The 27843-nt window shown below is 41.4% G+C and overlaps 1 protein-coding gene across 1 annotated transcript in view; it reads right to left on the bottom strand.

The window, feature by feature from the left end:
* Nucleotides 1-27843, bottom strand: part of LOC146834707 (uncharacterized) — a 293340-nt gene that overhangs the window by 191942 nt on the left and 73555 nt on the right. Inside the window, exons 11-20 of the mRNA XM_085602223.1 lie at nucleotides 26765-27031; nucleotides 24783-25043; nucleotides 23791-24051; nucleotides 22578-22838; nucleotides 17671-17928; nucleotides 16149-16412; nucleotides 10263-10523; nucleotides 9034-9294; nucleotides 5377-5637; nucleotides 288-548 (exon numbers count right to left, since the gene is read on the bottom strand). Coding sequence (XP_085458349.1) covers nucleotides 288-548; nucleotides 5377-5637; nucleotides 9034-9294; nucleotides 10263-10523; nucleotides 16149-16412; nucleotides 17671-17928; nucleotides 22578-22838; nucleotides 23791-24051; nucleotides 24783-25043; nucleotides 26765-27031 — 2616 coding nt within the window. The remainder of the gene's footprint in view (nucleotides 1-287; nucleotides 549-5376; nucleotides 5638-9033; nucleotides 9295-10262; nucleotides 10524-16148; nucleotides 16413-17670; nucleotides 17929-22577; nucleotides 22839-23790; nucleotides 24052-24782; nucleotides 25044-26764; nucleotides 27032-27843) is intronic.

The following is a 27843-nucleotide window of genomic DNA, read 5'->3' as shown; positions in this document are numbered from 1 at the left end:
GTTTAGATAAAGAAATAGAATAGAATGTGGCCAAATAGGGAGAAGGTTGAGTTTTGCAGGGGGCGGGGGCCTCTGGGAGGTGAGAGTCCTGCGCAATTGCCCAATTTACCCTTGACTTGAAACGCCTCCTCTTCACCACACTAATTGAATGATATATGCACTCTTTTTGGAAACTAGCCAGACCAGGCCATGCTAATAGGATGGTGTTCATGCTGACATGGGGAGCAAACATTGGTTCTTCCATTTTGTCAGCCATTACACTTACTATTGTCAGCCATTACACCTACCGGTCAGAAGCTCAGCGATGGCGTCGCCCGAGCTGCTGCACTCCTGCCCCAGTCCTTTGAGGTGGATGGTGTATGCCGTGCCACAAGCGAGGCCCTGGATGTCGCAGGATGTGTCTGATGTGGTGCAGGCGTGCAGATCTCCACTGGACCCATTCACAAGGGTGGAATAATTCACAGCTCCACGTGCATGTGGCCAGGTTAGCAATGCGCTATCAGCTGAGCAGTTCAGCAGTGATTCCACAAAATCAGGAGTGCAGGGAACTGCGTATCAAAAAATATTTCAGAATTTAACAACAAAAACAGCCATCCTGACACATCACCGAAAACTTACATTCTGAGAATCAATAACTGCACGACAATCAAACGTTATGTCCTCTAAATCGGCCAGTGCTACTTCCACCATCCGATATTTGGACAAAACTATGTTCCTTTACTGTTTTCTATGAGGAACAGGCACTAAGAAAGCCAAAAGGTCTGGCTTGTTTTAAGTATATACTTTTTCTGCTGTGCTAGCAATTTATTTGTGTGTGCTATGTCTATGCAGATGTACACAGATGCAGATTTTTTACACAAATATTTTTTTTATGTATATACAAAAACAGGGTGTGTTGATAAAATAAGGGGGCAAGACATTGTCCCAGCACATAGGTGGTTAATTAGTTTATATCATATATCGAAGGTGTTTAACATAAACATACTGGTATATTACTTTGTGTGGGCATAGATGCAATCTGTGTGATATAAAAAAAAAAGAGAAAACTTATAAAATGAAACAAGTAAAGGTAACAACGACAGGCCTATTCCTGGTGTGTAGATGACTTGAGTGAGGGCATCTCATAGTGTGCGGTTGGTGAAAGCGTGCTCGGTAGCTTGTTCATCCTGCGGCACAGATGCAAACGTGTAAGTGCATAGAACCCCACATGAGCACACAGGTGGATGGGATAGATGTGGGGTGGATACTCGGATGCCAGCATTCAGGAAAGGATGAATGGGTGGCCTTGGGTGGATAGAAGAATTCATAGGGGTGGGTACATATCTTGATATATGAATGAACATTTTAGGCAGGAGAAAACCAAATGGTCCTTGGTTGTAACGTTAAAACAGGTGACGGCAAAATCAATGGGCCCGATTCACAGAATTAACTTAAGACAAAATCCTAAACTTAGTTCCATTTTGGTATTTACAGAATGCACTTACTACTTCTGGTATTCACAGAATGAACTTACTACTTTTGCGATTCACAGAATAAACTTACTACTTTTGCTATTCACAGAATGGATTTACGACTACTAACTTTACGTCCGCACTCGGGCCGGAAATTCTGGCCCGGAGGCGGAGCTTCCGGCCCAGAGGCGGGGCTTCCGGGCCGGAGGCGGAGCTTCCGGCCCGGAGGTGGGGATTCCGGCCAGTGGCAGAGATTTAACCATGGCCAAAATGTCCACCTCTGGGCCGGAAGCTCCGCCTCCGGCCCGGAAGCCCCACCTCCGGGCCAGAAGCTCTGCCTCCGGGCCGGAAGCTCCACCTCCGGGCCGGAATTTCCGGCCCGAGTGCGGACGTAGAGTTAGTAGTCGTAAATCCATTTTGTGAATAGCAAAAGTAGTACGTTTATTCTGTGAATCGCAAAAGTAGTAAGTTCATTCTGTGAATACCAGAAGTAGTAAGTGCATTCTGTGAATCCCAAAATGGTACTAAGTTTAGGATTTTGTCTTAAGTTTGTTCTGTGAATCGGGCCCAATAGGTTTTGCATATGAGAGCGCTATTGGCTTTGTCAATTTTTTTTACATTTTCCAAACCAGCAGGGACATAGTGTGGTCTAAATCTTTCAAATAGGCGAGGACCAAAAGAAAATCTACATCAAGGTACTTCTGGATACACGCTCAGTTTATAGATGTGGCCTCCAATATGGGGAACTGACACTGATATATCTCTATTACCAACATTATTTAAATATTAAGCAAGCAGCACCTTACTAATAACCTTTAAACTCAAGAGAGGTTTCATCAACTGTGCTTGTCAAATCTGCTTTAATGTTTACTTCATACTAAATTCCTTTTGAGGGGTATCCCTCCGAATTCACTCCCTTAACGCCCTTAAAGTCGTTATTGTGTTTACACAGAAAATCGGAACCAAAAATATCGAGGGACAAAATATTTTATGAAGAAGATCGGGGACATAAATATTGTAAAGGTAAGTTTCTACGAGTGCATAAAGTTTTACTATATATTACTCCACATGTACGCTTGAATATATATATATATATATATATATGAAGCTCCAAAGTGCCCCTAGGGCAGGACCGCACTCGGACAATTGACGTACACAACATTTATTGGTAAAAATGCACTTCCATGACAGAAAGCCTTCGCAGTCTCTTAGTCTGTTTACAGCCGATGTTGCCGACGCGTTTCGAAGCCACCATGCTTCTTTTTCAAAGGTTCAACTGAACTAAGCAATGTCCGACACACCTTCTTTTCAATTAATGCCACGCCCTCTAATATATATATATATATATATATATATATCGTCAACACACATAGATGTGGAGTTTGCATTTGCATTTACCTTCTCGATATCTTGGTCCTCGATACTTTTGACACAATATTCTGTCCACACGATATTTTTGGTTCTGATATTCTGTCACTAATCTGTCGTTATTGAATAATTTATAAGTCAGGCTTTAAAGTGTACTTTTTCCCTAAAAAGACGGCCCAAATATTCCCTGTATCTTCCAGCCACATCGGTTCTCAACAATGCTATTTGCCCAATCCTCTCTAACACTAACTATTTTCCAATAACTGGGAAAACAAATTACTAAAAGATATCCTTTCAAACTTGTAATTAAAGTTCTTGCATCAGTTTTCAAAGATTTCCACAGTAGGATTCCCAATTCCCATACTCTGCCAAGGTCATTTGTAATGCCTTTCGATTATCCCCATCATTTCAGACTGAAAAAGTTGAGAGACATTCATTCCCTTCCTAAGGCTCTTGTTTCCAAGATAACAAGGTATAGGATCAAAACAGAGAAAGATCAAAGAGCCTCACATTAAATAACGTAAGGCTCACCAATGGATCCACAAGCACATATTCATACACCAATCGTCAGTACTTTGACTCAGGTATGTTGATCTACTCCTGTAAGGACACAGGTTGTAATTAAGAGATTCCGAAAGGGACTCCAAATTTCCGTATCCCTCAATACTTTATTATCTTAGTTAAATGCGCGCTTTTCAAAGCATCAGAAAGTTGTGTGAACAGCCGTTCTTTTCAAACTTTCAGGGTGCACCAAGCACAAAATCCGTTCTTTATGTCCAGGTTGTCTGAAATTGTAAATTGCATAAGTAAGGTAGAGTCAATGAGCAGTTTCTTGGATTTTGTATAAGCTCATAACTACCTTCCTATGCCGTACAATTTTCACAAGGTTTTTTCAGTTTATTAAAGAGGGTTAAAACATTTTCAAAAACCAAGAAGAACACTTAGAAAACACAAACATGTTAGCTTAAGCCATAAGGGTGATATTGTGAAGCACCACTATAGCTCAGAAATGTCAATAAAGCATTTCTTTTTTTATTTCTCAGTTCAGACTTACTTCTGAAATGATGCTTGTGAGAGTGTTAAAGAGAGGAAAAGAGCTTTCCACAGGGAGAAACATTGTGTTAAAAAGCGTGTTTTTCAAAAGCCAGTCTGGTTTCAGCCCTGGGCTACTTTCGCTTCAACCTGATTATCCAAAAACTATGGGAGACAAAAAAAGGTAGCATGAAATCTACATCACCCTCAGGGCCACGGTGGAAACCAAAATCAACCATGGCCTAACCGGTCCCTTACTGTTGTAGGCTGTGACTAGAATGGAGCCGCTGGGACAGCGTTGGTGGATGACAGAGAATCTGATCTGAAAGCAGCCCGAGCCTGCAGCCTACCGGGGAACTACCATAAAAGACTGGCCAGTCCGGTCCAATTACCCTTCATGCTTCTGTGAACTGATGAATCCACTCACAGGGCCAGGAAGGTTCCCTCCGGTAGTAAACTATGAGCACTTTGGGCCTGATTCACGGAGGTAATTTTATCGTTTGAGTAATTTAAACTTTTGAGTAAATTTACCACTTTCGGACTACTCACAAAATCTGAGTGTAAATGTACTTCAAAAGTGTAACTCCAATGTCTCCACCAAATTGATGAACCAGGGGCTATACACTTTTGAGTACTTTACACTTTTGAGTAAGTTTACTACGTTTTGTCCACTCACAAAATTCAAGTGTAAATTTACTCCAAAGGTGTAACTTCCACACATTTTGTGGATAGCTAAAAGTAATAAACAAATTTTGTGGAGTAAATTTGCACTCGGATTTTGTGAATTGCATAAAAAGTAGTAAACTTACTCAAAAGTGTAACTTACCTTTTGGAAATCAGGCACTTAGAATCAGTCCCACATACTACCCCTATTGCAGTCTGGGAAATGGAATAACCCGAATATGGTTCCCAAATAGTTGTCAATCCCTGTACCTGACCCCAACAGGGCCAGAGCATTAAACAAGGGTTTTGTCTGCTTGGTGAATGCACCTGCTGTGCATGATTCACTCCCATCAACCAGAAAGCTTGAATGGAATGGACCAATGAAAAACCTGATATGAACTGCTTTAGATGTCAACAGTGTAGCTCTGCAACAGAGCTAACACTCGCAATCCCTCTAGCAGCCTTTACAAAGGGACTGATCTAATTGGTATATTTAAACCATAAATACAGAAAAAGACTTCAGGGTACGATATACTTAATACTTGAGTGCCATCTAAACGAAAGGTTCAACTTTTATTAAAGACAATGGAAAATGAAGACAAAGAATATTATTAAACAAGATTGTTCCTGAACCAAATACTAAACAAGGGATCCACTGGCCCATAAATGTGACTGCTTTATAATAAAGAAGAAAAACAAATGAAGTAAAACAAACTGTTGACCACACAACACCCCTCCTCCCCAATATGCCGTAAGCGAACCTTTTCATAGTTTTTTACCACATTTCATAAACAAGAAGTGCTGATTGAGCCCAGCTGAAAGAGCGACAACTCACACAAACCACAAGTGCAGTCATACCTACCAGAGTCTATCTCAACTGTAGCATTGACGGCACTGTTGCAGTGTTGATTTTTAGCTGTAACAGACCCAGTGTATCTTGTGCCACACTGCATCCCAGCAATATCACATGTTGTTACATTTGTGGTGCATGTGAGTTCTTCTCCAGCTGGTCCTAACAAAGTTGAAACATAGCTCGCAGCTCCTAATGCCGATGCCCAGTTCATAGTCACAGTATTCGTAGCGCAATCCAGCAGGGTTTCAACATTCTGTGGGGTACAAGGAACTGCACAGCAAAGACATTCATTAGTGCATACGTTAAATGACACTGTTTCACTTTCTCTGCTTCCTTATTTTTTGTTTGTTCTGTTGTGAGAAGTGGTCTCTCACAGTTCTTTTCTTGAAATGGTAAAATTAAGTTTTTCACTCACAGGTATGTCTATGGTAGCATAAATGATCCATTCTACTAAAAGCTGCAGAATTGTAGACTGTATGTAAATGTAAATTGATACTTGTATAGCGCACTACTCACCCGCAAGGGTCTCAAGGCGCTTGTACGAATACCGCCGTGGAACCCATCCTGGCTTTCCCTGTGAGGCGTCCACTCCTGGGCACCCCCAAGGTGGAGGCCAGGCATCCGTAGCGTTGTGGGGGCCGTTGTGGAGATCAAGCAAGCTATTGCCCAGAGTTGCAGAGTGGGACTCCATGATTGGAATGGCATCGAGGTGAGAATTATCAGGTCCATGAAATTTTTGAGCCCCAGACCCGCCGAGGCGGGGAATTGAACCCTGGTCCCGGGCTAGACCTCTGCATCAGGGTCTGCCGCTCTAATCATTGAGCCACACTTCTCCACTGTATAATACATGCATGCTAAGAGACAAATTAAAGATCCAATAATTCTGCATACGTAAATGTTTCATGGAAAGAGAAGGGCACCATATGCATGTCTGAGGATACCGATTAGATGTGTGTTATGTTTTAGGACAAGAAGCAAGGTTAAGCCTTGGCTTTGCATGGTGCCACGGGCCTTAAAGCAAGATAAACCGCATCCCCAGTTTCCCTGATGGGTATTAAAATAGACCCATAACTGGGATATAGCGATTTTCTCGCAACACTGGCCCGTGGTACCACTGCATCGGCTGCACACATGACGGTTAGCTATTTTGACTATATAAGAGTCACCGATGTACTGATGAATTCATAATGAGGACCTTTTACTACATCATCAGAATAAGTGCCTCATATAAGCCTTCCTAAAACGTTCAACTAGTCTAACGTGGCAGTGATCACCTCTAGCCTTATTGTTAATTGGCTTCAGAAGGAGTTGGCCTGCTACTTTGCAGAAATGGCTCATTGACTCTGCTGTATCAAGTGATTACTCTCCCTTGCCTATGGCTACCAGTCTCTAGCATTACTACCACAAGAGACACATGAGGTCATTAGAGCGTGGATGTCAAAGTTAACCCGGAAATGAGTGCATATTTCAACAATACATATTAGTTCCTGAAACACAACTTACTATATTTTCCAACTTTTTTGCTGAATCACCAATAAGTTGAAAAAGTATTCTGCTGTGTCAACATAATATTACAATAGAATTGTATCTAATCTGTGCTTGAAAAATGGCAATGTCCCTTTGAAGTTTATAGACCAGCTTCTGAACTGAGAACGCGGTTCTTCTTGTCTATTCAGGAAGTTATTTGTCGCACTAGGCGTGATTACGTATTTCCTCAATGTTCTTTGAAGGGGTGAGACTCTCACACACTGCATTCTAAACTTTACTTCAGCATGAACATCATTATTTAGACTCAGTGTATTATCAACAGAACCAGGATTACAGATCTTGCATCCAAAAGTGACAAAGCAAATTTTGCTCTGGAGAAGCTCGCACAGACAGCTGAGGCTGCTTACAAAGTGCAAAATTGAAAGAAAATCTAGCACACTGAATAAAGGCAAATAAATCTGACTGTCTCCAAATTTGTTCTGAAATACTCCTGGCTTCCTAAATGGTGCATTATTGAATATCTGGGTTCTGGGAGGACTTGGATTGGGCATGTATTTGAGGATGGAAGTGCTCTGTAAGGAGTGCAGCTGTACCATTCCAGCCATCTTCAATTTATTCCTGAAACCGGTCTTTCTGTTTTTTAGTCATATGTGGGGGGACTTCTGATCCTGAGAGGCTCTCTCAACTGCAGGTAAATGCTCCTCAGCGACACACCTTTCCCTCAGCCTGTTAGTGGAGACTATTAATTGGTCTCTGCACCCTAATGGGTGTATCCCACCGTTGCCACCCTATGTAGAATCCTTAGCCGGTGACAGTAAGATTATAGTTTTTGGACCTCAGTAACTGTCCCCAGGAGTGCTGTGCACTGCCTCACACAAGTTAGTTAAAACCAGAGGCTTGTGGTACATCAGAAGCCTTTGTGTTTACTATTGTTTTGTAATTGGAATGTTCACGAATATTATGAGCATAACTTTTTCCATTGCAATTCGTAAACAGTGAAACAAATCCAAAATGAGATGTCGGTGCAATCCCTTCATGCTCTGTCAAGTATTCACTTGTGACCAGAGGAGCGATGATGTTCGCAGTGCTAGTAATTGAACTTTAGGAACCTTCGGACACTGTCCGCTACTTTTGCAGGTCTTCAGATACACTGCCCATGATTTGCTACTGCTTTTGCTTGGTTTCTATGTTGTTTTCGGTGTTCATGAACACTTGTTGCTGAGACTCATAACATATATACTAACCCCATTTTGGCACGAGGTATGATATCCTCCTTTTTGTATTGCTATATTTGGAGTCTGTAAGTGATTTCCATTTGCACTGCTTAACCTTGACAACAGTTTATTCTGCATTATTGGGATATTGTTTTCCTTGCTTCCAGGATTGCAACAGCATTCACGGTTGTTTAGTGTTTACGGACAGTGTATACGATGAATAGCCAGAGGGCTGCTTTCACTACTACATTCTGTTACATTATCACTTCATTGTAAATTGTTTTTGTTTTGTGTACATTTTACCACTTAAAGTCCATTTTACTAAGAAAATACATTTATATATGTTCTCCAGTTAAAATGAAAGGGTTGTGTATTCACAACTCTTCCTGGGCATTGATATCCCTGTATTCACGATAATTGTGTTGTATTGTAGCTAAACCTGTCCTACCACACATTTCTTGAGCGAGGCATTGACTGCTTGTCCATTGGAAAGTCAATGAGGCTTCATAAAGCAAATACCTAGTACCTGATGCTTAGGGTTGGTAGGGAGTCCACGCATTCTCACCACTAAAGTGCCAGGTGCCCCTTGCAACTGTGTGCCACAGAGAACAAACCAGACAACCTGTCTTTGGTCTCTCATGAAATAGGTTCAGAGGGAATATTAATGTTGTGCAGTAGGCCTAATTTCAGACATGATTAAACAATAATGCAATAATCTGAAAGATATTTCTATGATCAGCTTCCATTCCCTACTTCTTGCTGCTAACCTCACAACTCTACTTTACTGAGTAAAAGTAACTAAATTGAGACAACACTAATGAGCTCCTTGACCGACTTAGTGAGAAACACTGTTCTGAAAATATTGTAGGAGTAGTTGTTGGGAGATAAAAACAAAATAAAGGCTATATGATGTAAAGCACACAAAGCATTGATAAGCATGCCTACTTTGGGTATGGACACTTACTGTTGAGTAGTTCCACAGCGTTGCTGAGCGGGCTGCTGTAGCTCCTACTAAATGCTGTGACAGTGACATTGTATATTTGACCACATGGCAGGTTTCCCATACTGCAACTGGTAGTAGTACTGTTGCACGTGTACTTGTCTCCATAAAGTCCAGTTGCAGTAGAAATGTAATACAATGCTCCATCAGCCACATCCCACAGAATGTTTGCAATTTGTGTGTCACAGTCAACCACAGCTACCAGATTAGTAGGTGCACAGGGAGCTGCAATGAATGCAAGAAAAACGTGTTAAACATTTTGGAATAACACATTTTGTTCTTTAAATAGAGCTGAGCATCCTGAAATGTCTGAGGACCTTACATTAAAAAAAAACTCAAAATAAAAACCTTTGTGCAAGCTGCAATCTTTTCAATAGTTTTCTGTATGTACAGCGTAGAAGCAGATCAGGTTACACAGACACTCTCAAAACTGGGAAACAGTCAAAACATCGTGGTATGACCCACATGTGTTCCGACCTCTACCACGCATGTTTTAACCACGTATTAAGCTCATACCCCTTTACCATTCATGCTTATACCAGGAAATTTCATGGTAAAGGCATGCATGGTAAAGGAATGCGTGGTAAAACCATTCACGCTTCTATCAGACAACCCTCAAAACTGGACCTCAATGAAGCCTAAAAGATTTCTGTGCAGTGCAGCGAGGAGCAAGGGCCGTACACCATCTTTTCATCCAATACATGAAAACATCCATTATGCCTTAGAAGAACCAACTGCCTCCCTGGGTGTTGATGTTTGATGGCCTCATGCTTTTGGTTTCTACTATAAACTGCTCACTGCCCAGTCTCCTCAATCCTCGGTTATGACACCAGCACAGTGGCATAGGACCTTTGTGTGCAGGCTTGGATGAATGTCCATTGTGCAAGTACAGAGAGGATTTGATGCCCTTGCACTTGGTCACTTGTAAATGTTTTACTCTCTTGCTATTACATAGCACCGCTTGCTAACTATGAGATGTAATATATATCTGATGTATCATCTTCCCTAGGATTTATGTGCCTAAACTTGAACATACACTGGTGCAGAATCTGTTGATGCACAACAACAGGCGTGAATCTTGTTTGGAGAGCGTTGAAACTGGGCGTCTCTTGACTCTCTTAAATAACAGAGATCCTACTGTGAAGCGGAGGGGGGAGGGGGTTTAGGAAAGGACCAAACAACCTGAGACCTACCTGTCTCCAGTTCCATTCCAGCCGTCGATGTGCTGCTACATGTTACACCGATAGATTGGACAGTTACATTGTAGCGCTGACCACACTGCATGTTATTGACACTGCATCCTACATCTGTGGAATTGCACGAATACAACTGTCCAGCAGCTCCAAGAAGAGATACACTGTAGGCCAGGGCCCCACTGGTTGCATCCCAGGTGACTGTTGCAAGGTTGGTTGATTGATCAAGCTGTGTTGTCATATTTGTTGAGATGCAGGGCACTGTATAAAGATAATCAAAGTTGATTAAAAGTGTAACCATTCCATTGAACATTTTCCAGTTTTCAAGATAGTTAATGGAACGGGATAAACAATGGACAAACATACATACATAGGTTATTGGAGAGTCTAGCTAGCACCTTACATTCACTGGCTGCCATGTTATAGCGAGAGAAAGCAGATTTGTAGTTAGTGGTTTAGTATTTTGATCCATTTAGGCCCACTGGCATTTCTTCAGCCACATCACAGGACTAGCTGAGTGTAGTAAACGTATACTCCTCGCAACATGGCCGTCTTTGGTCATTAGACCTTTCTCTATGTTTCCACCTCTTAAGCCTCCCAGAATACCTGTGTGTATTCTACTTTGTACTTGAATGTTCCACACTTGTCAGTTGATGGTCTGGTCAGCTGTCGAGGTGTAGTGCTCTGCTGTGTCTTAATAAACCTATCCTGTAATTTAACTAGAGGTATCTTGTGATCCATCTACATCACTGAGGCTAGAACCTTCACTCTTCAAGTGCATGATGAAATCACAGAGAGCAAGTGAAATCACACATAAGATAATTGGCATTGCAGAGCTTTTAACCCAGGAAAAATCAAAAGAAAAGGATAAACAACACTGCACTAAGTAAACAACTTACCCAAACGGGAGGAAACTCCCAGGCAGTACGGAAGTAAAGTCATGAACTTCCCATTGAAATGCACTGGAGTGAAACATTATTATCAAGAGCAACAGCAAACAGAGGGCATTCAAAACAGTGGCTACGCCTTTAAGGTAGACAGTCATTTAATTTATTTGTTGTGCTCCACTGGGTTTAGATACTGTGTTGCGCTTAAAGGGTATTTAACATTGTTAACTATTTGAACTTTTACTAGGATTTGAGGAAGTTTTGTTTTTTTAAGAAAACTTTTTTCTCTCTTTTTTCATGAGTCCATTTTCTGTTAGCTCATAAATGTCTCTTTATCATTCAATTCAGAAAAAAAGTCTGTTGACTGTAAGACAATATCGGCAAAGTAGTTGTTTGTCATTTTATTTGAGTGTTTCAACTGTATTTTCGCGCCAGAGCTCTAACAGAGAACTAGAACAAGGCTTGATGTCCAAAGTCATTTTGTTGCTTGCGGCTGCAAAATGGCTTCTTTTTTTAAAATGTATATGGTTACCAATCATTAAATGGGCTTAGAAAGGCATGACAAATCACTATTTGGAGGAGGTATGTCCGGGCTGTCCCTTTTAAATAGCAATCTTCTATATTATGCATCAGTAATTTGGTCCTGAAATCTGGTAGTCACCAACTTTGAGTTGCAACAGTAACAAAACAGTTTGTTGTGGAGTTGGCAGTGGTCCGGGACTAATTTCTTACTTTGTAAAAGAACGAGCACCAGTTCCCAGAATTTAGCTCAGAAGGCTGTGGCCGGTGCAATTAAATGTTGATGTGCTGAATACCAACGCTACGTAGTCTTGCATTCACATCTGGGGCCCTATTACACATAGGGCACAGTTTTCCTGTTTGACCCATGGCACACCTTTAAATAGGTGCGGCATGTGCAAGCAGGGAAAGTGCACCCTATTACAAAGAATGCGCTGCCACCAGGTCAGCCATAAACTCATGTTGCCCTGGGAGCAGTGAATTGAAGTGAGATATGGAGCAGCTGCTTCAAAGCCGCTCCATGTTTCATAGTGCAGGCTGCAACCCGCTTGCAATTTGAGGAGGGATTAAAGTCACTCACTGCACCCACCTGCAGGGGGATGTCTGATGGGTTCCATGCAACCCTCATTCCCCCTTCAGAGGGCTGTCATCAGGGGGCACACTAACAGTGTGCCACCTTTTTGTGGTGCACTTTCAGTGCGCCTCCAGACAGCTTCTTTGCCTTTGCAATTGCTTCCATATTATGGCGTAGGATTGCGCAACCTGTGCGCCCGCACTATCTGTATTACAGCAGGGGACGAATAAGTGTCCGCAGCCCCTTCTGTAATACAAAGTGTCATGGGGATGCACAAAGTGGCACACATGCCCGTTGAGCCCCTTGGTCCTTTCTGAAATACCGCCCCAGGCCTATTTAATCCACTCTCAGACTCTCACTGCCCCTTTATTTCACTCTTGCCAGTACCTGCTTTCTTCCTTGATGACTGTTTTTCTGACTTTCTCTTCCTTTTTCTTTCCGCTTTGTGTATTTTTCCCTGTCTTTCTTTTTCTCAGTATCTGAAGAGTTAAAAAAAAAAGGTGCTGGCCCCTAAACATGAGTGCCTGTGGACCCCACTGACAAACACTCCCTCAAATTAAGCATTGAAGGGACCACTGCTACCTCAAACAAACTAAAAAAATAAACTGTGTTTTTAAATTTAGCCCCGAGCTGCATTTTAGTTTTAAATAGTTTACTTCATTTAAATGCATTCACAGATATGGTGGTCTGTTCACCCCTGCAGGCTACTATCCCAGTCATGGCATCCAATCGTAGTGAGATGCAATTTGCGACCTGCTTCATGAATATTGAAGAGGTAGGCCGAATCTGAACCCTCGAGTACTTAGGTCAGTTTGCAAAATTATTTTCCATTCGCTAAAATTCTGTGCACAATTCACAAGCACGTTTTACAAATGTACATTTTGTACATCAGGTCCAAGTTATACAAATGTGCGAAAAAGACACATATACTAGATGTTAAATATCCAAAAATGATTACTGCATTAAAATAGTTCTACAGACCTTTTTAAACATTGCCATAGTCTGTGCTCTGGCCATACTGAAAACGAAACAATTTATTTTTGTCTCACCACTAAAAGGAAGTGTCTGGAAGCTGTAACTCTAAGCCACTCCCGAAAATATCTACATTTGGATACCCCATCCACCCCCAAATTAAAAAAGTAGTCAATTCTTTTTTTCCCTTAATTTCAATTAATGTTGAAGACTACACCATGGACGTTGATTCAACTGAGTTAAGTATTAACAGAAGTGACATTACACACCCTTTGATCTCCTAGGTCTTCACATGGGCGACCCCTAGATCCTTGATTAGGACCTGAGACCCTCATTTCCCTACTGAAGGGATAGAGGAACAGTAAAGCATGAGAAGGTCTTAGAGCCATTGTTAGCTTTTGTTCCTGCTACTCCTCTCAAGATCCCCGAAGGTCAGGGTAACACAGGTATTGGGAGGGATACACAAGAGTAAACATCTATCCCTAATCAAAATCCAGGAATCACAAAAAAATCTATTTACTGCCAAAAGATACTAATGTTATATGTCTTTTTTATTGCAGGACTAAATCAAGTACAAACTTAAATTAAATAACAGCTTTATTTAACCACTAGGACACCTTTAATGGATTGACAACTAAAAATACTTTAAATATATATGACCAACCCATGTAAGAATAAGGAACAGCTTGAGGTCTTTCTCGAATTTAAAGCTAGTAAGTTGTCAGACTAGAGTGGTTTTTACCTATATATTTAGAATGGTTTTAAAGGAAAGTGAATGCATTTTCAGCTGCTTCATACTGCAGCATTGCACCTGCTGCAGGTACATTCTTTGAGTTAGGTTAGCATTCTATATCTTCTTTAGAATTATGTAACCTTCAGATGCTTGTTTTCAAGGAGCTATCCAGAGTACAGGGAAAAAAACAATTGTCTTCTCCCAGTCCTTCATCTCTAACAGTCACCAACAACAGGCCTTCTGAAATGTTGTTTTCTTTGATGAGATCTACTGGGATTTTGAGATGTATTGTGCCATCATTCACCAGATGGACCCTTTTAAGTGGAAGGAGACTTCTCTGTGGGAGATGCTTATCACCTAGGAGCCAATCTACCTGCCGGATTTCGATATTGTATCATCCTATAAATAACACCCTTGGCATAAGTTATTGAACACAGAGATCATGACCATCAGGTTTGTGCTCGTTGGTGCACACGTTGGTTTCTACACACCTGTATCTCTGCTCCTGGGGGTGCAAGAGACCGATGCCCAGAAACAGTGGCTTAACGAAACTTGAGGGGGCCCCCTGCAAGGTATGTGGAGGGGCCCCTCCATACTCAATCTGGAGCTCTCCAGGCAAAGTACTGTGCAGAGCGGGCCCCCTGGAGTTTGGCCCCCCACACCACAGGGGCTACAGTTGCCTGTGTTACACCACTGCCCAGAAAGCTGAAAATTCGGGTCCTCCGCCTGCCTGCACACCTGAATCGCTGCGCAGTAGAAATGCTTTGTGATTCCAACAGCTTTGTGAGGAATGCTAAGCAATCCACTGTAGGTGTACAGAATGTAAACTATCACACAGTTTGTTTTGGGTCTGACTGTACTCTGTCAGCAATGCACATAAGAAACTGCAATGCAGGCTGCCATTCAGCCCTTTATAATACCTTCACACAAGACATAAGACTCTAGCTTACATTAAAGATGTAGGCCAAAATCGGTAGAGCATGCAATAATTCTACAGTTGTCCTGTGTAATAAACAAGCATTGTAGGGAACACATGATGCAAACTTGAGTTGGGAACCTTTTCTTGTAAAAAGAGCACTGGACCCTGTGGCAGCTAATGCCTGCCAGGCTGATCCATTGTCTCTGATACCCTGACTACCCGAAAACGTCATCTCCAGCTCTATCTATCCTAGCTGTATGGCTGCTCTGCCTTCCATTTGCTGGTGGATGCCTTCGTAACCCAATCATCTTGCCTTCACCAACCATGAAAATAGTCTGTCCCCTGCCTTTTTGACCCTACTCATATTAATAAATATTTATTTATTTCACTCTTGAGGTCACCCCAGGCCCCTGGACTATACCCAGCAGAGATAGTGCTCTTGTGTAGCATGTAATCTTTTGAGGGATTTGGAAGTCTCTGTTGGATCCTCTGTCTCCTGTCCTCTGGTCCTCATGTTCTGAGATATTCAATTGAAATCATTGGACGTTGGGTGCAAATATCCAACTGTACTGAAAGTCTCTCCCTGGACTGTTTGTGTTTCTGGATCTCTTTTTATAGAGCCAGAGTGAGGGGTTCCAGAGGGCAGGTCCAGGCTCTAAGGAAAGTCTCGGCAATGATTAGTGCCACATACCACAGCTTGTGTTTATATGGTAATGAATCTTCACATGCAGCCCATTCCTCTGCCCCCAACCATTTCATTACAATATGTGAGCAGTCTGAAGCCATGCAACCATGCAACCAGATGCGTGGGCCTCTTTGGGTCCTGTTTGCTATGCAGAGCCTCTAGACCGCTGAAACCAAGAACATTATATATAACTAAGTTGAATTTAGTTGTTCTCTCCTAGATCAATCTTCCATCTTTTTAAATTGCTGCTCTTTTTATCAACTTTCCCTTAGACCTTCTCTGACCTGACAACCATGAATAAATTGAGAGCACTAGCTCTAAGCCAAATCCTTTTTGCACCCCAACGTGCCTCCCCCTTTCTCGTGTTTTCCTACCCAAGGCAAGATATTTTGCCAAATCTTCTCTAGCATTGGGCAACCTGCAGGACTCTTCATATGGTATAGAGCAGGTCCTGATTACATTCACTGTCAACACTCAGACAGAACCATGATGGAAAGCTCGTTCCGACAGTATATTTCAGTGAAATATTTAAAGTTACAGAACATTAAACTTGCAGTGGGTCATAATGCAAAATTCAGAAAAGCATGCCGTCCTCACCGGATTCCAGCTCAGTGACGGCACTGGCAGCGCTTTGGCATTGCATGTTGGACGCAGTCACAATGGAGTAGTATGTTTGGCCACATGAAAGGCCACTGATAGTGCAGTTGGGATTCGTTGAGTTGCATGTGTGCACCTCACTACCATCACCTGATGTTACCGTCAACGAGTAAGCCAGAGCTCCTGGAGTGATATCCCACGTCAATGTTGCAGCATTGGTTTCACAGTCAACATGAGTGAGTACAGCTTGCGGGGCACAAGGAGCTAAACATTGAATAGAAAAGATACAAATTGTTAAGGTTTTCCCTTTTGAATTTGGTGTTTAAACTGAATATTAATTGTGAAACATCTGTTACCCTGTAATCCATCTCCATATAAACAGTTATTGGCAACTGATCATGTTTCTACCTCAACATTTACAAAGAACTGCAAAAGGGAGAGGGTGGTCACTTAGTGGCAGATCCAACACTAGAAAGACAGGCACAGAGCCACATATCAACTCTTCTCCTCGACTCATCTCTGGCACTGTGTCTTTCTATGCTCCTCTGCCCATAAGGTTGTCATCACGGCCCCCTTACATCCCACCTGCTACCCTCCTGCAACCATCCATCATCACCATAACTCATCAGCTTATCTGCCTGCCCTGTTGGGTCTGCATTATTATCACCTTCCGAGTGCTGCATGGTTTTCCTAATCCATGCCCTTCTTCTCCCTGCTCCATGCCATCTCTACATACTCAACCCCTTCTATTAAGCCTGGTCACCACTATTATTCTGCTATGAACTAAGGTGGGTGTAGAGACAATGCATGAATGGGTGAGTGATTGAGTGGGTAATTGAGTGAGTCAAAGGGAGGGAGTGATTTAAATGGGAAAGTGAGTTAGGGGTGGGTGAATCAGTGAGGGATGTAGGCAAGAGAGGAAAGGCAAGAGAAAATTGGGCATGTGAATGAGGGAGGTAGGAGTGAGTGTAAGAAGGGAAGGGAGGAAAGAAGTAAAAGATGGAGAGGCATGTTAGAAGGCACGGTGAAGGTAAACGAGTGAGTCCGTTTATTCAAAACAATTGGGTCTTATATGAAATAATTTAATTTAACATTATTTCTTATCAGGTTATATTTTAAGTCCTTGCCTCAATTATTTTCTATGGGAGGGTGTTGCAGTACCAATGGTTAGCCATGTGTAGTGCTGGACTTACTACAAAAGTGTTATTTAATACAAAAGTGTAAGTTACTACAAAACTGCACTTTGTGAATACCAAAAAGTAGTAAACTTACTCAAAAGTGTAAACTTACTCATAAAGTGTAAGTTACGTTTGTGAATCAGGCCCATAATGTCCCTGTGAGGAACAGTCAGGTAGATATCTGATAGTTTTCTTGATGGTTTTGGGGGTCAGTGTGAATATAAAGAGAGGCTTTTCTAAATATGAATCTGCTTAGGAATTGCTTATAGGGTTGTGCATGAATTAGACATCCTTAATGTTTCTGATCTTTGGAAACAGTTCTTGACTCATAGTTTGTGGCTTACCAGTTTGAATTTGAACTGTGTCACCAGGCATGCTGCTGCTTTTACTGTTGATGGCTCGGACGGTTGAAGTATAGGTCTGACCACATGGCAGGTTGAGGATGGTGCAGTTGGTGCCAGTTGAATTGCATGAGAACATTTCTCCAGGTCTAGTTAAATCACTCTGGTAACTCAGAGCTCCAGATGAAGCATTCCAGGAGAGTGTGGCTGTATTTGTGTCACAGTCAAGGTGCACATTCATGTTTTCTGGGGGACAGGGTGCTGAAAAAGAACAATTATGAATGAATTTTGTGATACAATCTTTTATGTCTTGCTTAATCATATTTGTACTGTAGGTCAAAACATATATATATATATATATATATATATGACGGGGATTTCGCCTGAAGAACTCCTGAACACTCACGATCTCGAGGGAAAGCAGGAACAGACGAGAACCGACCCAAGTTGCAAGTAAGTAATTATTTTATTTCGTTCACAGCAATGCCTGCATGACTCGTTTCAGCCTACCAGAGGCCTTGATCACATGACGCCATGGGAGTTGCGATCCCGCTTTTTAAAGTGCTTAGTGCTAATTAGAAGAATGACACAATTGGCTAGTTCAAACTTTGCACTTTAGACATAGAAAAAATACTTAGTGATGGTCACCAGCTGTAAAGGGCAACATTGTAGTAGCACACACATTAGTTAGTTAAAATCCTAATAAAACAGATTTCATACATTAAAATGTATATTAATTGTAACCAGATGTAAAACAAAACGGAAAGATTTTTTTAAAAAAATACATTCAAATTTTTCTAAAAAATTATTACTCTCCTATGTGTGCAAAACAGGCATAAATTGTGCAAAATTAGCAGTTAAAGATCTAAATCAAGTGGGTATAGTCTGACAATTTTAAGTTGGACCTACAACGCCACTGATACGCATTTTTATGGGCTAAAGAATACTTTACGGCTTCAACTATATACAGTATAAATACATTATGAAGCCTATCCCAAAAAAAGAGGGGGTTGCAAAAGGTGCCTATAGATGTTGCCAAGCTGTATCTAGATTATCAGTCCAACCTTAGACAACAACCTGAATATGTCCTAGTGCAAAGAACTCATACAATATTATGTGCATAGTGCAAAACGTGTTAAGAACGTGTCATAAAAAATGTTAAAACCAATAGATGGTAAAGGAGGTGTGACCAACACACAAGACAGATAAACATACGGGAAGTCGTGTAATGAACCCAATTAAAGGCAAGTGTAAAAATCTATATATGTAGATATATATATATATATATATATGGCGGCTTCTACGGATCGCGGGTGGGGGGACGCGGGAGAAGCAGGCATACATTTAAAAAAAGAAAGGAACTTACCTTCTTGCTGCTTCCGCACCGCGTCTCTCCTCATAGTCCCCCGCTCTGGCTGGAACAGGAGGCACACCCAGGCTCCCAGTCAGCCAATCACGAAGCTGCAATGTAGCATTGTGATTGGTCTAAGCATCGTGGTTTGGCGCTCAGGTGCTGACTGGGAGCCTAGGCATTTTCTCCATGCAGGCTGTAATGCAGCCTGAGGGGAGAGCATGCAAAGTGCGCATGAATGTTTGGCTGGCCCTAGACGGCTGGCCAAACATTTATGCGCACTCACAGTGCACGCACCACTCGTCCTCTTCCTGTTGTAAGAGAAGCCCCGCCCCACAAATCTGCCGGACATCAGGACAAAATAAAATGATAATAACGTGAGGTATTATAATTTTAATTTTACTTAACTTCACTGATAAAAAGCAGTTGGGTGACGATCCTCCACCTTAGTGGAGAAGCCACCACTGCAATTAAAAGAGTGTAAATATGTGGAAAAGGTTCTTTGGAAGACTGAATTATCGTAAGACTGCTAAAGGGTCAAAGCAGAGTGATTTCTTGTTCTAATGAGTAACGTACCTAAGGTGACATTTCAAAGCCATGATATGTAGAAAATTGACTTCATGAAGTCTGAAAACAAATGCTCTTAGGGATGTATTTCAAGTTGTAGCTAAACACTGCATAGACATGAAATGTTGAAAATTGACCCAGTTTAAAGTGACATTCTACCTGTATTAAGATGTGACATCGCACAATTTGATCCAAAGAATTTTTAAGTTTCCTACAAAATATATTGATTCTGGTTTTATAAATCTCAATCAGTCAATCAATCAATCAATCTATTTTTTTGGTGACTTATGATCATTTAAAAAACGCACAAACAAAAAAACATTTGGTAAAATGGAGGTTAAAATACTTAGGGGGAGATTTACAATAACTGGCGCATCCCTGCATATTAGCAATGATGCGCCAGTTATTTTGCGTGACTTAAAAAACCCCTTGCGCCACCATGTATGGCTGCATTTACAATGCGGCGCACCATGGCGCACGGATAGACAGATGCGTGATGCATCCATCACCTTAAGGGTGACGCAGTGCTGGAGTTGTGTCGCAAGCGCGACGCAACTCCAGCACTGCTCAGGGATGCCCTATACCTGCTATGCTGCGTCATTCCTTACGCCTGCTTCAAGCAGGCGTAAGGATTTGAAGCAGCTGGGAAGTAAAAGTGACTCTGTGAAATCTTGTAGATTTCACTGCGTCACTTTTATGGGGCTTCCTTGCGACGGAACGCCCACCCTCCATACATTATACCTGACGCAGGTATAATGTAGCGCAGGGCTTTACAACGTGATGCATCTCACTAGATGCGTCACGTTGTAAATATGTCGCATAGTGGAGCATTGTTTACGCCGCCGCTGCGTCACAAAAGTGATGCAACAGTGGCGTAAAACTGTCGCGAGGGGCGTGTAAATCTGCCCCTTAGATTTTTTTAATGTGTTTGAAACCTTAAGAAAATTAGAGAAGGATGGGGTAATTTGCTTTCAGGTGAGTCAGTTGCAGTTTAGAGATTTGCGCTTTTCAATGCAAGAAGTATTTTCTACTTTCATTTTGACATTTTATTGTGAGTAAACCTGAATATCTATTGGAAACTGAGTTGGCTTCCATGAGTTTCAGTGTTTATTTCATGGGAGGCACCAAATTGACTGCCAATCTCAAGAAATGGTGAGTGAATGAACTGAACTAGCAAGAGGCCCATCATGCTCAATGCATGACTGAATTTCCAGGTAGAGAGGGTTGCTAGCTGCTAAACCCAGACTCAGTAAAAAAGGCATGCTAAGAGACGAGTAGAAAGGTTATGGGATTTCCCTAAGCAATTTCAGCATAAAAGGAGATCTAATAAACATATTATGCACTTATAAACTTTCACCAAATGAATCGAAAACACACATATTTAATCCCCACCGCACGTTTTTCAGCGAGCCGCGGTGAGCAAGAAAGCTATGGACATGGAGAAAATCAATTGGTGTTAAATTTGGAAATTTACATCCGTGTAAGACCTTCAGGATGCTTAGAGGTGAAGTAGAAACACTGAGGAATGGTATTGTTCCCAGTTTCCATACCAAGTTTAAATGAGATACCTTATAGAAAAAAGCAAAGCTAAATAATGTATTTATCACACTCAAATGAAGATCGAGATCCAAACAGAAGAAGCCTAAATTGCTATAAAAGAGGATTGTGAAGTTGTATAATTGTAAAATGTCTGTTCATAACTGACGAGAAAGTGCAGGAAGAAGGCCATTCAGATTAAAGAAAGCGGCCTCTTGTTTCATTTGTATGTTCATAATATGCAAGTGTACCAAGTGCTATCAGTTATGGAAAGTCGAGCAAATTTGTTCAGAAACAAGTAAAATTGAAGTAGTGGGCGTTAATCCTTGTCCCTTCTTCTTAGCAACTACCTTCTCATATTTAATGTGCGTAGGTGTCTTTGCGCATTTGTTTGTCTAATAGACAAAATGATTGTGGCCCGCTCACTTCTCATGCAAAACAAGAATGTAATCCCAGCTTTTAGGATTTACCTAGAATGAATGTAATGTCTTCAAGAAATTCCACACAGGACCGTCACAGTTCATAGGCACAAAACCATTATATCGATATCAAGTGTAGTAACAAATTTACATTGGCATATGGCGCAAGGCAGAGCCAGTTAAAAATATCAAAGCTCATTTCACCATAAATGGCACATACAGATTATTGGTAAAGAAATGTATGGTACACCATTCCTTTAGAGCACTGGGAAAACATAGCTGTACTTCCAGGCAATGCTGAACTGAAGACCTTTCAGTTACACCTTAGATATGGCAGCCACCTCTGTTAGGCTCTGTGTTAAGGTATGCTCACCTGAACTAAGGGACGCCAATTGATTTACGACAAGCAATTATGTTCCAGACGGATGGAATGTTTTAATGGTTGCAAACCATCTAATTCGCTGAAGTAGAAGGTTTGTGCCAGGCTAGGAAGCATTTTTGAATTCATAAAATCAATTCACCAGTATCGAAAAGTCTTTCTTAAACAGGAAAGGGGTTTAGAACAGGATTGCGAATCCCAATTTGAAAGGGGTGTGTTGTGGTCATCCCTTGCAAATTTTGTTTCGCACCCTGATGAATCTATGATGTGCAACCGTAAATCCAGTATCAAGCCATTGCAATGCTACCGACTCCCAAGTAAGGGTGGTTCGCAAAGGGGAAGAGTTTCCAAGTCTAGACAGAGCTTTACAATTCTCTGTTTTTGGAAACTTCACTGGAGGGTCTAGAAGTGGAGGCAGTATATACTCTTTACCCTTTTCTCTTTACTGGCTGATAGATAGATTGCATTTTCAAAATGAAATTTATAAAAACGTGTAATCATATAACTGTTCCTGTGCCATAATTCTGATATTTACGTATTCAATTGTTCTTCATGATTACATACAAAAAGAAAATTGTCATAACTTCCCAGTGCTTAACTAGGAACCCATGCAGGATTAACTACTACACAAACCAATCACAGATGTTTTGTTGCTTACCGGTTTCAAAAGCGACAGGAGCACTCGAATCGCTGCTGTGTGAAGCCCCAATGGCTGTGAGGGTTGCATAGTACGTCTCACCACATTGAAGACCACTAATACTGCAGTTTGGAGTTGTGGCATTGCATGAGAACACATCCCCACTTGCTCCGGTTACTACTGCGGCATAATTCACAGCACCAGGAGATGGATCCCAGGACAGCTGGACTGTATCGGAGTTAGAGTCAAGTTGTACTCGTATGGGCATCGGGGTACAAGGAACTGCATGGTGGAGAGAGAAAAAAGGTGGAAAGAAAGTGAGTAACTCATCTAACTGAAACAGATGAAAGCCTGGGGTCAATAATCTTTGGGCCCATTTACAAGCCTACTTGCAGTTGCTAATGGCTACATTTAGAAGTTGAGGACATTAAAAAAGATGACCATGGTTTCATAAATCATTGTACTCGTGAGCATAATATTTCACCAAGCTCTCTCAATATACTTGAGTAAATCACATGTAAGAACACAGAAAAGGGCGATTTTGGGCCTGTTTAACCTTGCAATGTGAACGGTAACAAAGGGTATGCTTTTTGCCATCCATCAATTTCCCTTCCCACTAACCCTCTCTCAAAATGCAAACAGCCTGAGGTTTGATCCTGCCAAAGAATGGAAGATACCTTTACAGAGTGGGTAGGAACAGCACACTGCCCAGCTTTAAGAGGTTGTAGGGCAAGAGGTTACTCCACAGAGAAAAATGTTTTCCATTTAGAGATAAAAAGGATGAAAAAATATGTACCAAGACTCTAGATTTTGACTGTGTACTGTTGTACCTGTAAAACTCTGCTTTTTTAAAATACCAGTGCCGAAGTAAAAAGGAAATTCATAAACCTTTCCAAGGGTTTTGCCTGGAAAGCAGCAACTGGGACAGCCTTCCAGGTGCCACCTTGCAAAATGTCGTGAATTTCATTAAAAAACATCATAAAGCCACGCCTGGTTTTCATTTTCAGTGTTAAAGGGCCCTGTTTGTTCTGAAAAAAAAACCTCTCTATTAATTGCAAATGTGCCTGTAATGCATGATAAGTGATGACGTGAAGTGTTCAGAAGAGATATTTATAAAATCTACCGCACACTATTTAATAATATAAACATTTTACAAAAGAACTGGAAATCTTTACATTTATCATCTGAATCATGCACATATTAACAACATACCTACACTTCTTGTCATGCCTACCTGACTGAAATTGCTTTGTGACACTGGCGGCGCTGTTGCAGGTGTTGTCGTAGGCTGTGACTGCAGCACTGAACGTGAGGCCGCACTGGAGGTCCGTGATGCTGCAAGAAGTGCTTGTTGAATTGCAAGAATGGACTGTTCCATCAGGACCAGCGACTGATGCAACGTAATATGTCGCTCCTGTAGACGCGGACCAGGACACTGTGGTGGTGTTGACTGTATCCTCGACAACGATGACTATGTCCATCGGGGTGCAGGGAGCTAAGGATTTAAAGCACCATTATTAGGACAGTACATCACCTCCAGCAAAGACAAGCATCCGTTACCTTGCATTTATAAGTTTCAAAAGTGAGAAGGACCAAGAGGACTGGGAGAAGCGGGCATTTTGTTTTTTTTAAGACTATCCATCATTTCCCTGATGATTTATTAGCAAGGCTACTGTAATAATGCAACACAGGAGAACCAAATTATGTGTCACGGTTGACTAAAATATGCAACAAGTAGAGGTAAAGTATACGGTGTAATGTAGATTTTTTCTGATAGTATTCAATTATCATTTTGTAATTTTTTAGAAATAATAATGCTGCCTGGGAAAAGGTTTAATCGCGTTAGTACCAGTTTAATACCCAAATACAGCAAAATGCAAGTAAAATTTGACCAGTAAACCTTCGCAAAGGGCCTTCCACTGCGTTTCAATACCTGTAGCTATATTTTCAGTAACGTTGATCCGTTCGAGCTACAACCAATTATTTTTGTTAAAATCTGCAAATTATGCAGCGGATGATAAGTTATGTGACAAATTCGACTAATCCATAACTAAGCAGAAAATGCCACGCTCTTAGACTCACATAAGTCCAGTGACCCTGGTAAAAACTAAACAAATAAGGTGCAATTTGTAATGTAGTCCAAAAATTGATATGACCATAGTGATCCCATTGATGCTAACTTTATCTTCAGGCTAGCAAGCTGACTCATAGTTTGTTTTAACTTACCGGTCTGAAAATCTTGTGGTGGGCTGGTTGCACTTATGCACATATCATGCACTGCAGCGACCGCGACCTTGTACTGATAACCACATTCTAGCGCATTGATGGTGCATGTTGTGTTTGATGTGCTGCAGGAGTGAAGTTGTCCGCTGGCGGCAACCACTGTGGCCTGATACTCAACTGCTCCTACGGAAGTGCCCCAGGATATTTCTGTAGTGCTTGCTCCACACACCAGATGCACACTTACGTTTTGGGGAATGCAGGGAACTATGGAGGAACAATAAGGGAGAAAGAAAAGTGAACTTGTATTTTTGAGAGAAATGGTCAAAGCAAGACATACTATTTCCATAAGAAACAAATGTTACACACCAGCTAAAGAGTTGGCCCTATTTCGGAAGATCTTGTAATCTTCTTTCAAAATGCCCTCTGTCTCATTGCTTATGTCTGACCCTCCACTAAAAGTAACTTGGATATTATTATTAAGATCCTGAATATCTACTCAAACAAATATCCCTATATAACACACAACTGCTTCTTGACACCTTCTATAATGTAAATATGTGCTTTACTCATATTATATCATATTGTAACGCATAATTGCCTCGTGCCTTCCCTTTGATGTAAATGCTCTAATGTCCATTTGGATACCTTCCTTGTAGAAAAAATAGACAAATGAAAAAAAACATGAATAACTTCGATTTGGCAGAGGGTGGTAAAATGCTCGAGTTGTCTTCAATATAAGGTGAAAAATTGAAGAGCATGCTGAGATGGTATTTAACCCTGGCCATCTGAAGGCAATGTTTGGTGGTTCACACGTGTGTTGTAGGTGATATGACTCAAGAGGGACATATATCCATATGTTATGGGATTGCCCACAAATTCAATCGTTTTGGAAACAGGTGCTCAGATCATCAAAGACAATACTAATATTAAATTACCAATGACCCCCCCCCCACACACCGGATAGTTCTGGTTGGCTTGGTGGGTGAGGAGGGACTGTATCCAGCCTCCTTAACTACTGGAAAACTTCTGACTCATTTGCTGTTGGGGCCTATTGATGGAGAGGATCTGACTTGCCGACAATGGCGTTATAGTAGATCAAGGTGTCGAATATCCGTGCGATGAACCCCTCACAGAGGTAAAATGTCTCAGTATAAAAAGATATGGTCTCCCTTTCAAACTTTTATGAGTCCCTGAACTAATCAGCCTGAATATAAGATTATTTGTTAGGAATTTGAGTGCATTCGTTGTAGTTACAACTCTGTAAGAAAACCTTCAGTTAGAAAACCCAAGCAGTCCGCCAATAAACGAACACCATCCATGTATAATGCAAATGCATGTTGAGTATGTAAGACTATGGTTTACTTGTACTCATGCCTCGTTATTTGTTCAATGATTATCTTTCTTGGCCTTGAAAAACTTTAAATAAAGTAGTCACAAATTATACGTGGATTAGAGGAAGTACTGTGAGACATTATTGCAGTTGCATGGTACATGATACATATGCCTTCATTGTTCCAGTATGCCATTTTTTTTCTTATTACCACTGATTGTTCCACACTGTCTGTCCTTCAGAATAGAGACGTTGACAGGTTGCTGTCAGGAGGCAGGTACCGTGTTATCACACAGGCAGCAGGTGACCCTGCATTCTTTAAACTCTTTCCATAACTTAACTCCAATAAATATATATTCCTTTTCACAACCCAATAGGCCTTGGAGGGTCAGTACAAACGGGTCCAGATAGCTTTCTTGAGAAAAAGCTAAAAATGTTCTTTTTCTCCCCCCTGATTGTCTATTGGTTGGTAGTTCATTGTACCCCCCTCCTCATCCCCCCCACGTCACTCCCGTTAGCACCCTTTATAAGCCTAATTAAGACATCACAACACAAGACATCATAGTATAACCTCACATTGTATGCTATACTTCCCGGTTAACTTGAATCAAAGGGCCTTTTTATCAGATGCTTTTCTTCAGGGCGTAGAACGTACCTGGAGGGAGGAAAACCTCTTGGCTTCTCAAGCTTTGGCATTGGTCACCAACGGCGACAACATAGATTGTGAGCGGAATGCCGCATGGGACGCCAGGTATTGTACAGTTATCGTCAGGAGATTGGCAGGAGCCGGAGTACTGACTGCCCGACTCAAGAGTTGCCACATACATGTTGACCCCGGTTCCCATGCTGAGGGTCCATGCCACAGAAACTGTCCCATTTAAGCAGTCTGGAATGGCTTGCACGTTTGTAGGAGCGCAGGGCACTGTTAGACAAGTAGAAAAAAAATCATTGTTAGCTGGCTATGGCATTCGCACAATATGGAGCACTTTAAATTTGGATTCTGGACACATGTTTGCCTAAACCCCTATTTTATTACGAGGCAAATTGTTACTTGAGGATTTCATAGATTTGAACTATAGTCAGACTGCTTACGAGCTGGGTCCGTGGAGTGAAGAACCAAGTTATGTTGTAGGGTTAAACAATTAGTTAGTGAATGCAAGTAAATTATGCAGTAAAATGCAACACAATGGGTAGCAAATATCATTTCGTTATTTTTTCATTTTAACAGCTATTAATACAAAGGGTTTATTTAGTAATTTTTGATCAGTTTGAGCTAGAAACAATAATTGTTGGTATAATATGCAAATTAGGCAGCATTTGGTAGTTTATGCAGAAATCCATAATTCTGCAGATAACACAGCAATCGCAGAATCTCATAACTCCAAAGGACCGCTTAACCAGCCATTGCAAATGAGACGCTGTCTTGTGTTTATGTGTTGTACATGAAATTTCCAACAAGGGTGGACTCAAAACTCTACAAAATGCTTATTTTTCAAAGATCTGTGAAAAGAAGGTGCTTGGGATGGATGTGGAGAGAGGTCTTTAGAGGAAGTTCATTAGCAAATTATCAAGAGAGGAGCTGTGTATCTATGTGTTCACATGGAGACGGGAGCTGTGGCACTTTCATAGCCGACAAGTGACCTCATCTGACGCGACACCATTAGTCAAACCTGACTTGTTAACCACCAGCACTTCGGCAGCGGAGACTTCCAGGTGAAAATATCCATTGGCAGA

The sequence above is a fragment of the Triturus cristatus genome, chromosome 4_2 (assembly GCF_964204655.1).
Source record: "Triturus cristatus chromosome 4_2, aTriCri1.1, whole genome shotgun sequence".
Taxonomy (NCBI): Eukaryota; Metazoa; Chordata; class Amphibia; order Caudata; family Salamandridae; genus Triturus; species Triturus cristatus.
Note: the sequence above shows the minus strand (reverse complement) of the source record. Positions and strands in the feature narration are given on the sequence as shown.